Here is a 16,392-nt window from a genome sequence, read left to right on the forward strand (position 1 = left end):
TCAAAAAGAATAAGCAAAGCCTCCGAGAGATGTGGGACCAAAAAATATCTGAAACCTTAACTTGATGTTCAATCAACTGGATTTAATAGACATCTACAGAACACTCCACCCAACATCAACAGAGTATACATTCTACTCATCAGCTCATGAAACATAATCCAAGATCAAGCATATTCTTGGACATAAATCAAGTGTGAAAAAATTTCAAAAGACCAAAATAATGCCTTGCATCTTCTCAGATCACAGTGGAGTAAAAATAAATATTGCCACCAACAGGATTTCCCTAAAACACACAAAGACATGAACACTAAACAACATGCTACTGAACAACTTCTAGATTAACACAGAAATCAAGCCAGAAATAAAAAGATTTCTGGAAACAAAGGGATCAACAGTTGCTGGCATTGGTAAGGAAGGGAGGGAAGGAGGAAGGTAGAGGGTATGTGACAGCACAAAGAGTACCTGGTCCACTACCATGGGGAGTGAGGGGTAGATAGAAGAAAAACTTCACCTGCATTCAGTCTACTTTGTAGTTAATTCTTACTTGTACCCCACATCTCTATACTAAAGTAAACAAAAATGAAGCTAGTATACCTGCTCTAAGAAATAATGAAGAAACACTTTTAAGTTCAAGAAACATAAACATAAATCAAACATAAACATAAGTACACAGAAAAATGAATATAGCTAGAAATGGTAAATACGCAAGCACATTTAAGATCGCATATACATATATACACATATATGGACATAAAATTGTATATATATATAGTTTTCACTATGACATTTCTATATGAGAAAGAAAGACTAAGCATCTTCTCCCATCAGCATATATACCCTAAAATGATGACTAAAAGAAATCATCTAAACAGAATTAAAATTATAAAAGAAGAAACCTTGAGACTTCAGGAGGAAAGAGAGAACCCAGTAAGCAAACAATGTTGCTAAATACAAGAGTCTTTTCTCTCATCTTCATTTTTCTAAATTATATTTAATGGTGCATAAAAATTTATAACAGTATCTGATATCATCCTAGTAGTATATTAAAATAATTAAGACAACTATAAGTAGACATAGGCAAATAAGACAATGAGAGTAATGGTTTCTATTCTTTTCTTGGACAGATAAAAAGATGGCATGAGTAGACTTTGATAAGTTATATATACATATATTAAATTATATATTTATATATTAAAAATAGAACAGCCACTAATAAAATTATGCAGACAGATAACCTCTGATAAATGATTACAAACTAAAACAGAATTCTAAAAAAAATTCAGTAACACACAGTAATCTAGGAAAATAAAGAAATAAAAAGCAGCAAAGAAACATAGAAAGTAAAAATAAAATAAAAACTCTAACATGTCAATAACACCATTAAACATTAATGGTCTGAATATACCAATTTAAAGATAGAGATTGTCAAAGTTGATTAAAAAAATCATTGCTCCCCTATATGAGGTCCATAAGATGTACTTAAAATATGAATATATAGTCAACTTGAAAGTAAAATAATTGAAAAAAGATATATTATGCAAACAGTAATCAAAGGAAAATAGGAGTGGCTATATTAATAACAGAATCTTCAAACTGACTTATCATGCACTCACTGACACTCACAGTGCTGCAAGTTCCATTAAAGGTAAATATTTCCAGGTCGGGCTCGGTGGCTCATCCTGTAATCCCAGCACTTTGAGAGGCTGAGGCGAGAAGATTGCCTAAGCCCATGGGCTGGAGACCAGTCTGGGCAACATGGTAAGACCTCATCTCCATAATAAATCAAAAATTTTGTGGGCGTGATGGCACATGCCTGTAGTTCCAGCTACTTGGAAGGCTGAGGTGGAAAGATCGTCTGAGCCTAGCTGGTCGACACTGGGGTGGCCGTGAGTGTTCCACTGCACTCCAGCCTGGGTGAGAGAGTGGGACTGCAACTCAAAAAAAAAAAAAGGTAAATACTTCATACAGGTGTACTGTTTTTTAAAACTTTTATACCACATTTTTTATTGTACCTCTTCTGTGTAGAGATATGCTTAGATACCCAAATACTTAACATTGTATTACAATTGCCTGCAGTCTTCATTACAGTAACGTGTTGTACATGTTTACAGCTTAGGAGCAATAGGCTATACCATAGAGCTGAGGTGTGCAGTACTATCTAGGTTTGTGTAAATACATTTTTACGATGTTTGCACAATGACAAAATTGCCTAATGATGCATTTCTCAGCAAATATTTCCATTGTGAAGTGGTACATGACTTTTTATTTTAAAAAAGAAAGAGAAGAAACTAGTTTCCAACATCAGGAATGGAATGTGAGGTATTACTAGAGACTCTGCAATCATTGAATAATAATGTGCAAAGTTGCAGAGAGAACTAGCAAGGTGAAGTTAGGAATGTATGAATTGAATTTAAATACAAGGAGTTCATTACTAAGGAGTTTTAATGACAAAAAGTTACATTATGGTGAATTTCATGATTAGTAAGAGGTACAGAAAAGTAAACTACAAAATTTACAAAATTTTGTATAGGAGAGTATTAGAATAGTTCCTCCTTAAAATAATTGAGAGTTAAATATGTTTAGTTGTTAAAGAAAGAAGCAGTAGAAATTAAATAGAGATCATAAAGGCAGAAATAGCTAAGAAATACCTGAGATTAGGGTCCCAGTTGGGGGCATTAGTCTGTGCAGGAGGAATAACAGCTCTCTCTTCCACATTAGCAGGCAGGAAGGTAAACAGGGTGAAAATGAAGTTGCACTTGTGATTTGGGTTATATGAAGTTGGTAGCCTTACAGAAAATGTCAAATTTCTTCTTCCTCCTTCTGTCTGGTTAACCTCTGTTATATTTGTAAAACGTCTTCTAAAATGAAAATTTTTTCTCATGATTTAATACATTTATGAGTTGTATTTTCCTTTTTAAATGGTATCATCTCAAAAGAATAAAAATCACCTTTCGCAGAGATTTAACTCATAAGGAAATAAAAAAGAGCCCAAATAGTAAAAGCAATCTTAAAAAAAGAAAGAAAGAAAAGAAAAAAGCTAGAGACATCCCATTACTAGACTTCAAAGTATACTACAAGGCTGCAGTAACCAAAATAGAATGGTACTGGTATAAAAATAGAGACATAGACCAATGGAACAGAATAGAGAAATCAGAAACAAAGCTGAATACCTGAAACCAACTGATCTTTGACAAAAGCAACCAAAGGAAAAGGACACCATAATCAATAAATGGTGCTGAAAAAGCTGACTAACTATATGCAGAAGAATGTCGTGTTATGCCTTAACTCTCCCCGAATATAAAAAGTAACTCAAGATCAGTTAAACACTTAAGTGTAGGATCTCAAACTATAAACATTATTTTCAAAGACTTATAAAAAACTCCTGAACATTGGCCCAGGCAAATAATTTATGACTAAGACCTCAAAAACAAATGCAACAGAACAAAAAATTGAAAATTGGAACCTAATTAAACTAAAGAACTAATCAGAGTAAACAGAAAACCTACAGAATGGGAGAAAATATTTGCAAACCATGCATCTGATAAGGGGCTAATATCCAGAATCTGTAAGGATTTTTAAAATAAATAATTTTTAAAATGACCTTATTAAAAACTGTGCAAACACATGAACAGGCACTTCTTAAAAGAAGACATACAAGCACCTAACAAACAAATAAGATTCTCATAATCGCTAATAAGCAGAGATATGCAAATTAAAACCACAATGTTATACTAGTTTACACAAGTCTGAATAGCTATTATTTTATTTTATTTAAGATGTGGGGTACAATGGGGTTAGGTATACAAATGTTCATTGTACAGGTAAAGTTAGGGCTTCACTTTTGTTCCCACCTTACCTGATTTGAGATCAGGTACCCTTGATGAAGCATGCCCTCCCCTTCCATGGCAGTTTCCCACTACAAAATCCCTTTCTTATAGTATTATGATAATTGTTCAGGGTCTGCTTATGAGTAAGAACATATGGTACTTAGTTCTTTCTTATAGTATCATAACTGTTCAGGATCTCCTTATGAGTAAGAACATGCAGTATTCAGTTCTTTGTTTCTGAGATACATCACTGAATATTATAAACTCTAAGTCCAACCAAGTTGCTGTGAGGTTCATAATTTTGTTCTTCTTTATGGCTATGTAATATTCCATTGTGTATATATATATCACATTTTCTTTTTATCCAGTCCACTTCCGATGGTTGCACGGTTGGTTCCATGTTTTTACTATTGTGGATAAAGCTACAATAAACATGCACATGCAGGTATCTTTTTTATAGAGTGACTTAAGTTCCTCTGGGTATATTCCCAGAAGGGGAATTGCTGCGTCTTGTGGAAGGTTGATTTTTAGAACTTTTAGGAATCACTGCACTGTTTTCCACAGAAGTTGTACTAGATTACACTCCCACCAACAGTGTAGAAGTGTTCCCTTTTCCCTGAATCCTCTCCAGCATCTGTTGTTTTTTGAGTTACTGATGATGGCCGTCATGACAGGAGTTACATGGTATCTCAGTGTGTTTTTAAATTTTTTTTTATTTTAAAGATGTGGGGTACAATTCAGTCTTAGGAATATAAATGTTCATTACTCAAGTACCTTTATTGATGAGGTGTGCCCCCTCCCCTGGCAGTTTCCCACTACTGCCAATCCCTTTCTTATAGTATTATGATAATTGTTCAAGGTGATACTCAGTTCTTTGTTTCATCTCAGGATATCAAATAAATATATAAAAGACAGTCGCATTCCTATATACAAACAATAAACAAACAGAAACGCAAATAAAAAGCATAATCCCATTCACAATAGCCACAAAAAAATGAAATACCTTGGCATCTTCCTAATCAGAAATGTGAAAGACCTTTACAATGAAAGCCACAGAACACTGCTCAAAGAAACCAAAGGTGATACAAACAAATGGAAAAATATTCCATGCTCATGGATTGGAAGAATCAACATTGTTAAGATGTCCATCCTACCCAAGACAATATACAAATTTCACACAATACCCATTAAATTATCATCAGCATTCTTCTCAGTATGGTTTTAATTTGTATTTCTTTGATGATTAGTGAAGCTGAGCATTTTTTCATGTATCTGTTGACTACTCATATGTCTTCTTTTGAGAAGTGTCTATTCATATCTTTTGCCCACTTTGTAATAGGGCTGTTTTGGGTTTCTTCCCCCTTTTCAGCCTCTTTGAGTTCCTTGTAGATCCTGGAGGTTAGGTCTTTGCCAGATATACAGTTGGCAAATATTTTCTCCTATTCTGTGGGCTATCTCCCTGTTCTCTTGATGGTTTCTTTTGCTTTATAGAAGCTTTTCAGTTGGATGAAGTACCATTTTTCTATCTTATCTTTTATGGCCTTCACTTTTGGAGAATTGATCAAGAATAGGTTTCCTGCTCCAATGTGCCAAAGAGTGTTTCCTATGTTTTCTTCTAGGATTCTTATAGCTTGAGGTTTTGCATTCAGGTCTTTGATCTATTTAGAGTTGATTTTTGTGTATGATGACAGGAGTCCTGTTTCAAACTTCTGCATGTGGTCAGGCAGTTTTCCCAGCACCATTTACTGAATAGGTTCTCCTCTCCCCACTGTTGGCGGAGGCTTTGTGGAAGATGAGTTGGTTGAGAAATTGAGATTTTGCTTTCAGAAACTACCCTGTTCCATTGGTCTCTGTGCCTATTCTTGTACCAATACCAAGCTCCCTTTGATTATTGTAGCCATCTTGGGAGGAGAGCCCTGGATACTTGATCTCAAGTCTCCTCTCAGATGGACTTTCACTCACCCAATTGCACTCACCCACTCACACAGACTGTCTTCATGGGCACTTGCCCTTGCGGAAACTTTCACACTCCCACCAGTTCTGGCACCATCTTGCTTCCTCTCTGAGAAGAGCTATTATTAAAAATTTAAAAAATAACAGATGTTGGCGAGGATGCAGAAAAAAAGGAAATGCTTATACACTCTTGTTGGGAATGTAAATTAGTTCAGCTCCTGTAGAAAACAGTTAGAATATTTCTCAAAGAGCTAAAAATAAAACTACCTTTCAACCCAACAATCCCACTACTGAGTATCAACCCAAAGGAAAAGAAAAAATTACCTGTAATTGTATGCTTCCTGCAGCACTATTCAGAATAGCATAGTCATGAAATCAACTTTGTACCTATTGACAGTGGATGAGATAAAGAAAGTTAAATAGTGTCTGAAAGTTCTGGTCAGGGTTAGTAGATAAAAATATGAAATAGTCTACTTGTCTTTCTTTTGGGTTCCTTGAAATAAATATGTCACTATGCTACTATTTGTGATGCAGATTTTTGCTGGACACATAAAGATTTCAAATATTAATTCCAGTTTTTTGTTATGAAGTTTCAGTTATTACCACTGATTATTTACACTAACCAAAAAGTGTCACATTTTCCTGTTTCTTAGGTGTTCTTGACATTTGCAATAATTGGCGACTAGGTGTCTCTGAGCTGCAAACACAGATTGGAGAATAGGTGTCTCTGAGCTGCAAACACAGACTGTTTCTAATGTCATGAACACAGTTACTTTGATCACAAAAGATTCAGTAATTATTCAGCAATTGGCAAATGGCTACATATCTATTAATAGCCATGCAGACAAAGATACTTGTCTCCATGGCCACAAAACAATGTGTGGCATACATCTGGGCAAAACACTCCAAAAAACTGATAGCCTTAGTGTTGAACCACAAGAATGCCTCCTTGAACCATATTATGCAAAAATCTTAGGCATAATGATGGTAGGCAGTATATCCAGGAAATAGTAAATAGACTGGTGCAATGCTGTCTCTTAGTTGATGATGAATAGTATAAGAATATTGTCACTGAGAATTAAGAGATATCTTCAATATGTATGTTTGCAGCATTAGTTCCTGTAAAAAAATTAATTTAGATGTTGAAGAATAAAGAAAGTTAAAGATATATGTAAATAAATGCTGTACTTTTATTTAATCATAATAACACTGAATAATTCTTTTTTGAATGTGCTTAATATACTGTGTCCATTAAAAATGACAAAATTTAAGGTTTAATATGTATTTATCAAGCAATTGAAATTACTTCTACATAATAGAATGTAAGTGTTCTATTTATATTTTTAACTCATTTTTATTTCTCATTTTAATTTTTAACTAATAAAAATATACAGATATTATTTTTGTTGCCAAATTAAAGGAATATAAATAAGGAATAGCTGTGTTTTATTATTATTACTAATCTCTATCATCATTAATATTGGGCATCTAGTGATTTCTAACTTAATATGTAAATAAAATAAGCCTGAACTTTTTATGAATGTCTACAATGTCACAATATTCATCATCCACCTCACTTAAATGTAAGTTTCTTGAAAATCGTGACCCATATTATCTAATCCTATTTTCACAGTTTTGACTATGTAGACTAAGCACTCGTGATGTTATTTAATTAGAGGCAATAAAAATAAATGAAAGAACATGTAAGTGTGCACGTGTGAGTGATAGAAACATTCTGTTCCTAAATGCATTCAACTTGTATCTTACAGCATCTGAAACCAAAAGAAACAGCATCACAATAACATTAAAATTATAATTTTCATTAACAACAGCGTGTTTATCCTCATTCTCCTCAATATACACATGCTCACACATAATCACTTGTTTTAGATACAAGCAAATGCAATTATTCTTTAAGTATCATCATATAGGTGGCAAGAATCGAAAGCTTTCCGTCTTTTTTCTCCTGCTGTAAGGATTGTCTTGATTCCCATACCAGTGCCTGTGGCTGTAAAGCGCTGAAATATTCTCTTGAGATATATGACACACTTTTTCCTTTAAATAATTTCACCTGTACGAATATCAAGGGATTTAGAGACTGAAGGCTGTGCATATACATATATTGCAAAATTGTGGTGACACCTAGTCCAAATTGCATTCAGCTCACGGTTTTGACATCCAGAAAGTAGGTTTTAAAGGGCATACAAAAGTAGTAATAGTTTCAGGATTTTTTTTTTACTGATAGTCATGTTACCGAGTCCAAATCTGTTCTGCTCACTGCAGACTGCCAGTAAGTTGAGAGGCAGAGTTGGAGCAAAGAATGTGATTTTATTTTGAAATGCCAACAAAACAAAGAGGATGGTAGACTAGCATCATGAAGACCTATTTTAAGTTGTGTATGCTTTGTTGGGTTTTTATCTAGACATGGGGGAAAGGAGAGGGCCAAGATCAAAAGGAGGCCAAAAACTGCAGACATCTGGGCACTGGGAGAGTTTCAGGAGAAGCTGTGATGTCTCTTTGTCCCTGGTTAAGAGTCTCATTTCTTTAAATCTTTAAAAAAAACATAGTAATTGTACTAACTCCCCCTTTTCACAGTCTGGACAGCTGCATACTTGTTTCCAATGTTATTTTTTCTGTTTTAAAATTATTTTTGCCTACATGAAAGCATGGTCAAAGGTCAGAGGTGCCCCCCTCCAATCTAAAATGGAGTTAGTTGTGTTAGTCCTTTGCCATTTCATTGTTAACAGTAGTCGATAAATTAGAGAAAGTCTTTGCTAAAGTGCACAGAGACTTTGAATATATACAAACTATTATTATATTCTCAGATATAATTGGGTGTTTCTATACACCCAATTTGAATACAGAGCGTTGTAAAATATTGCTTTTGGGGAAGACATTTATTTCTCCAATTCTCAGATTTCAATTCAGGGCAACATTTCAAGATAATTATGGATATCTATGTTTTTCCTAAGCAAATAAGAATCTTTGGTAGAGGTGAAAGTCAGTTATAAATCACCCAATGACAAGAGAAATAGCTAGAAAATAATTGCTGATCACGGTGAGAACTCTTTTGCTTGTTACCTGCCCTCCCCTTGTTCTTCAGAATAAGAATATAACCTGCTTTATTCCTGGAACAACTTAGTAATGACTGTGTTTCATCCATTTTAGATAACAAACCTACTTGGATAAACCTACTGTCAAACTGAAAGAAGAAAACAAGTTGTAAAGATTGAAGATGGTCAGATGAGGAAACAAACTTAATGTCTATGAGTTTGGGGATGAGAACAGGTGATATCAAAGTTGTACTTTAGAGTGATATTCATGTGATAATGCTACTACTTTAAAGGATCTACTAACTCACAGCACAGCATGAGTTCATTTTCTTAGCAGAAAAGTAAAGTTATATAATATTGAAATCATTTTAAATTTATGTTGGGAAAAAGTCTCATTTAATTTCTAGCTAATACAATATTACTTGGTATTAAATAAAACCTTTACCTGAGAGGCCTGTAAACGTATTAAAGTTCAGTTCCAAATTCCTCATTTAACAATAAAGATAATTTTAGCAATTAAAACTATAACCATAAAAAAGAAAATGGAGAAACAAATGAATATTTACCTCACATTTAGGAAATACATTATTTGGAATAGAGCACAAGTGCCTCAGAGATATACTTCTATTCTCATATATATCCATGATTTTCCTAGTTTCTCAACTTGCCTCTGTTGTACAGACAGATAAAGTTAAGAGATGACTTTTCAAATATATGTAATTAGCCTCGTTTTTCAATAACCTGTTATAATTTGGCATAGGTTAGTCAAGTATTTTTCAAAAATGCATTTAAAAGTCTAACTTATTTTCACAATAATCTTTATATAATTATATATACTTTTAAATATATATCTATATATATATGAAATCTTGCAGTTTTGTTTCTAATGATAGATTTTGAAAGAAATTTGAAAAATACAACATTGTATGCAAACATAAGATACAAATTCATCAGCCAGACAGAAACTTGAAGACAATTTTAGTATACAAAACAACACTTTCACATTATTCTTTTGTCTATAATGTAAGTTATAAGGCCTTTTTAGCCTAGCAATTACGAGTATAGGTCCATGCAAGCAAGTGTCACTAAGTAGTAAATTGAGGCTCAACTAATAAGCTGTAGTTGAGGTAAGTGGATTCCTCATTTTCAAATTTCCTACTGTGTATTAATAATGTGAAGAGGGCCAGGCACAGTGGCTCAAACCTGTAATCCCAGCACTTTGGGAAGCGGAGGCAAGAGAATTGCCTGAGTCCAGGGGTTTGAGACCAGCCTGGGAAACATGGCAAGAGCTTGTCTCTGCAATAAATCAAAAGTTAGCTGGATGTGGTGACACACACATGTGGTTCCAGCTACTAGGATGGCTGAGGTGGAAGAGTCACCTGAGCCTGTCACTGCACTCCAGCCTGAGCAACGCAGTGAGACTCAGTCTCAAAAAAACAAGACAAAACAAAACAAAACCAAATAATGTGAAGAGGGAGTATGTGCAGTAACTATATTTTGTTAAAGATGACTATAGTATATTAAAATTTTTGCTTATGGAAAAATGTATTAGTCCATACAAGTAAGATGATTATGTATATTTTTAAAATTTTTACTTGTGGAAAAATGTATCAAACTTGGAGATAAACCTACCTTGAACAATCAATTTTAATTACACAGTATCCTGCATTTCATCGATTGATTCTGAAAGTGATCTTGATCCAACATTTATTTTCTTTGCTTTCTACTTTGACGGACATTACATATTTTATCCCAAATTTTAAGGTATGTTTTTATGGTTTCTATTTGCCAAAAAAATTGTGCACAAATTATGTATGTTTTTATTTGCACATCTTTTTATTCCAAATATATGCATGTATAATAAATGTGAAATATGGCAATTTGCAGTATATCTTAAATAATTGATCTTTATTGCCTCAATCAAGATCTCTGTTTTGTTTAGTATCTTATTTATTTTCATTTCTTGGGTTCCTTTCTTTAATGTGAGAAATGTACTTAGAAATTTACATTTTCTGTAGATTGATGAAGATTTTTTTTAGATATTTTAATTTTGCTACTTCTGACTGATCTTTTCATGATTTAAAAAAATGTTTATACAGCAGTGCAACAATTCTTAACATCTATAATAAAATGTCAATTATTTGTTCATTAATCTGTTCATTCATTCAGAGGCATTTATTGTCATCTATTATGTGCATAGTATCTGACTAAATGCTGCATAGATAAATAGCAAAGATTTTGTTTTCAATAATATAAATATTTTTTTAAATAAAAAGAGTATGTTAAAATAACAAAAGAGATTGACTTCATCAACAAATATATTACTTACCTTCAAGCCTGCCCAATCCCTTTTTCTTTTTTATAGTAAGATTTACAGGGTGACTCTATCCTTTCCAAGAGAGAGTTAATTCTTCCTGAAGAAAGTAATGACTGAATTTAAATTTGGTGGGGTGGGAGGCTAGAGCATGAAACAGAATAGATGCTTGTAAAGTTACAAAGCTGAAAGTCTCAGTGGAAGGTGAGTAGAATAGCAAACAATAACAGAAGGGAAAAATCACCTGACAGAACCCTAATCATACTTCATTATAAGAGCATTTGTATTTCCCTTTTGGAAAATGTTCCTTATATTCTTCAAAGTCTTGCTTTAGTTGCCATTTTTGCTCTTGTATAACTCTAAAATTTTTGAGGACACAAGAAGAAGACTTTGAAGAACATTCTTACTAATGTATTTGTCCTGTGTTGCTTCTATTTCCAAAAGAAATGGGCTTTTGCAATATCTAATCTATCATCCCTAAGTATGAACACATATAGATAAAACTAGGATACAGGTAGAAAAACTAAAGAAGAAACAATTTGATATCTCTGGTTTATCCATTATCCAAAGCATATTAACTTTCCTTATCCAATGACTTAATTTATTTTGGGAGGGAACCTTAATAAATCCTGTGAAACCATATACATCAGGAATGGCAGAAACCAAAAATGAAGCACCTTTCAAAATGAACAATTGAATCCAATATTCATGTTCATGTGTGCAATTCCCGATAACCTTCTGTTACTCTAGTACAAAAACACTAGAAAGTATTCATTCATATATTTCTCCAGGATGTAGTTAGGTGAATTTTTTCTGCAATAATCTAAAGTTCCTAAAAAAAAAAACCAAAAAAACCCTGTGAATACCGATAGTTAATAATGCATGCAAAGAGGTCCCTATAAAAGAATTCTAAGTAAATACTTCTAGTTGAGTCTCTCTTATGACCCAAAATTTCAAAAGAACTTCCTAATGCCTCTTTATTAAGTTTGAATTAAGAGCCAAAGATGAGCAGACACGTTGAGTAACAACTCCAAAATAAAGGTACAAAACAAATAAAATTATAAAAATCAACAATCAAAACTTAGAAGTTATAGAAATACTATATATAATGCAAAAAATATTTATTGAAATAAATATCTTCCTTAATTTATTTTAGCTCATTATGTTATAAGAGCTTTTGAGGTCATTCTTTGGGTTAAGATGAGTGCATCTACTAGGTCTATATCAACACTGCTCTTTCTATAGGTTCTATTATTTTAACCCACAATATTTTTAAATATTCTGTATCCTTATATCCTTAATATTTGAAATATTAAAAAATAGAAATGACAAAACAGATTATAAACATTTGTTTGGAATTTGTATACTAAAATGTTAACAAATAGTTATATCAAGAAAATATCTTAGATATAAACTGATTTGATCTTGGTTTATATTTAATATTGGCATTAACTTTTGTCAAAATGTTATCCTAAGTATATAGGTTTTTGTGTGTTTTGTTTTGATTTTTCCTTTTATTTTCCAATTCTGTTTCATTCATTGTAGTGCAGTCATTTGGACTGTTTTAAGAGTAAAAAACATGCCCAAGTAGAGGAAGGTAATGCAAAGTCATAAACAATGATATTTAAACAACACAGGGATTTCCAAACCACATTATTGTTTTTTATTGTTGTATGGTTTTTAAAAAGGTTTTGGTAATTTTTTTTTTTTTTTGAGTTGGAGTCTCACTCTGTCACCCAGACTGGAGTGCAGTGGCCGCTCCCGGCCACCGCAGCCTCGACTTGCTGGGCTCCAGCGATCCTTCCGCTTCAGCCTTCAAAGTAGCTGGAACTACAGGGGCATGCTACCACGCCTGGCTAATTTTTTATTTATTGTAGAGATGAGGTCTCGCCAAGTTGCCCAGGCGGGTCTCGAACCCGCGGGCACAGGCAATCTACTCACCTCAGCTTCCCAAAGGCGCGGGATTACAGGCTGAGCCACTGAGCCCAGCTGGTTATGGTATTTTTGTACATAGGTTTCATCATGATAAAATGGGCATACTATTTTATTTCATACAATTTACATTAGTACTTCACAAATTGCTGCAGTACATGAAAAAAGTTACTTTACATGTAAGTTGTAATCTAATGTCTTATTTATGAAGATTCCATGCATAAAAAGCCTCCAATTGGAATCTACACAATAGTTCTCTAAAGGAAACAACTCATTAGTGAACCCAAACTTGGAAAACCATTCTGTTATATCAGGTCATTTTTGTTGTGTCCTATTACCATGGCTTCATAATGAAGATCTTGAACAATGTAATGATATTCTCTAATGTTCTATTCCTCAGTTATGAGAAGATGGAATATATATGGCCTGCATTACAAAGTATTAGGAATGATTAACTGAGTGAACACATAGTATGTGTCACCTATCACAGTTCCTGTTTTATAATAAATGTTAAGTGACTGGATGAAAATAATGAAGATTGTTATTCTCCCATTAATACTAGATCGTGGGTAATTCCTTTCTCAATACTTCCATAAAGATAATTTGGGATAGCAACACTGATTTTCTTTTCCTTAGGGATGCTCCAGGATCTTAGAGATTCCAACAGTTCTAAGTTCCAGGTCACTGAGTTCATCTTGATGGGATTCCCTGGCATCCACAGCTGGCAGCACTGGCTCTCCCTGCCCCTGGCTCTGCTCTATCTCTTGGCTCTCAGTGCCAACATCCTTATCCTGATCATCATCAACCAAGAGATGGCACTGCACCAACCCATGTACTATTTCCTGGGCACCCTGGCAGTGGTGGATATGGGTCTGGCTACCACCATCATGCCTAAGATTTTAGCTATCTTGTGGTTCAATGCTAAGGCCATCAGTCTCCCTGAGTGCTTTGCTCAGATGTATGCCATACATTGTTTTGTGGCCATGGAGTCAGGTATCTTTGTCTGCATGGCTATCGACAGATATGTAGCCATTTGCCACCCACTGCGATATCCATCGATAATAACTGGGTCCTTTGTGATCAAATCAGCTGTGTTCATGGTATTCAGAAACAGTCTGTCTCCCATCTCAGTGCCTGTGTTGGCTGCCCAAAGACACTACTGTTCCCGGAATCAAATTGAACACTGTCTTTGCTCTAACCTTGGAGTCACTAGCCTATCCTGTGATGATAGTAAAATCAATAGTATTAATCAGTTACTTTTGGCTTGGACACTCATGGGAGGTGACCTAGTATTGATTATTTTATCATATGCTTTAATACTTCACTCTGTGCTGAAACTGAACTCAGTAGAAGCTGCATCTAAGGCCTTAAGTACCTGCACTTCCCACCTCATTCTAATCCTTTTTTTTTACACAGTCATCATTGTCATTTCTATTACTCATGGTGCAGGAATAAGAGTTCCTCTCATTCCAGTTCTACTCAATGTGCTACACAATGTCATTCCCCCTGCCCTCAACCCTATGGTGTATGCACTCAAGAACAAGGAACTCAGACAGAGCTTCTATAAGGTGCTTAGGTTGGATGTTAAAAACAACTAAGATGAAGAAGATACTTTAATTTTTTTTCTCACCTATTTACCTACCCATTATACTCTCCAATTACTTCAAATGGCAGAAGAACTAATAAATGGCATAAGGAATCAGTGGTAACAACTGAAACTTTAGAAAATTAAATAGGTGAAAGTAATATTTGAAATTTTTGAGTATCAGGCAAAAATACTCACCACAAAGATTGACATAGTGATGCTATTAGTCTCAGAGAATGCAAGGAAAAGACAAATGGAATACACATTTTATTTTTTTTACCTAATTTTTCAGGCTAGCATTTCTAGACATAGAAATTGTAAGAGCATATATTCTGTCAATCTATCACTTTTAATTGAATAATTTAATCTTTTATATTATATGTGATTACTGATAAGTTAGGAATTACTTCTGCAGTTTTAGTATTTGCTTTATTATGTGTCATATATTTTATAACAGTCAAATAACTTGAATAGACATTTATATAGATTTTGTACAAAGGGTCTCTGAATCCATCAAAAGATGTTTGACATCATTAGTCATTAGGCAAATTCTAATCACCAATGCAATTCCTATTAAAATACCAATGTCACTTTTCACAGACTTAGAAAACAACTATTAAAGTTGTTAGAAAAGTTCATATGAAATACCCCCAAATCCCAAGTAGCCAAAGAAAATCTAAGCAAAATCTAAAAGTTATAAAAAAAAATATCGAGGCATAGAACCTGATTTCTAAAACAATTGTAAGCAAAATAATAATAATGGTGATAATAATAATAAAATCTGGAGGTACGGAATTCAACTTCAAATTATACTGCAAGGCCCTGGTAACTAAACAGCATGGTACTGGTAGAAAAATAGACACATAGATCAATGATACAGAACAGAGAACCCAGAAGTAAAGACACATACTTAACAACCAACTGATCTTAGATAAAGTAAACAAACAAACAAACAAACAAAAGAATGAGGAAATGATGCCTCTGCCAATAAATAATGTTAAGAGAATTGTCTAGCCATATGCAAAAAAATAAAACTGGATGACTATATTTCACCAAATACAAAAAACAACTATAGATGCATTATAACCTAATCAATAAAAATTCTAGAAAAAACATTGGAAAAAATCTTCTGGACTTTGGTCTAGGCAAAAAAATTATGAAAACGATCTCAAAAGCAAGGCAACAAAAACAAAAATAAACGGGGATCAATGGGAGGCCCAAACTTTACCTGTACAATGGCCACTTATCTACCTAATCCTGAATTGTACCATACATCTTTAAAATAAATAAATAAATGAGACAAAGATTATACACAGCAAAATACATAATCAACAGACTAAACAGACAACCTACAGTATGGAAGAAAATAATTGTACATTATGCTTCCAACAAGGACTACCATCCAGAATCCACAACTCAACAAAGAAAACAACTCATTCAAAATTGGGCAAGGGTTATGAAGATACAGTTCTCAAAGAAGAAAGACAGGCAGTCAATAAACACATTAAAATATACTCAACATCACTAATCATTAGGAAAATGCAAATTAAAACTGAAATGATATAGCTTATACCAGTCAGAATGGCTACTGCTGAAAAGTGAAAAAAACAACACATTGATGAGAATGTAGAGAAAGGGAACACTTACACATTGCTGGTGAGAATGTAAATTAGCTCATCTTCTGTGGAATGCAGTTTGGATAATTCTCAAAAAATAAAACAAAACTAC

General features: G+C 33.7%; 1 protein-coding gene across 1 annotated transcript; it reads left to right on the forward strand.

Moving 5' to 3' along the window:
• Positions 1–13,717: 13,717 nt before the first annotated feature.
• Positions 13,718–14,677, forward strand: LOC103268963 (putative olfactory receptor 56B2). Its single transcript, XM_008066547.1, has one exon. It carries the CDS (start codon positions 13,718–13,720, stop codon positions 14,675–14,677), a length of 960 nt encoding a protein of 319 aa, XP_008064738.1.
• The last annotated feature ends 1,715 nt before the right edge of the window (positions 14,678–16,392 follow it).

This window comes from Carlito syrichta, unplaced genomic scaffold, assembly GCF_000164805.1.
Source record: "Carlito syrichta isolate Samal-C Ts95f unplaced genomic scaffold, Tarsius_syrichta-2.0.1 Scaffold308998, whole genome shotgun sequence".
NCBI classification, from domain to species: domain Eukaryota; kingdom Metazoa; phylum Chordata; class Mammalia; order Primates; family Tarsiidae; genus Carlito; species Carlito syrichta.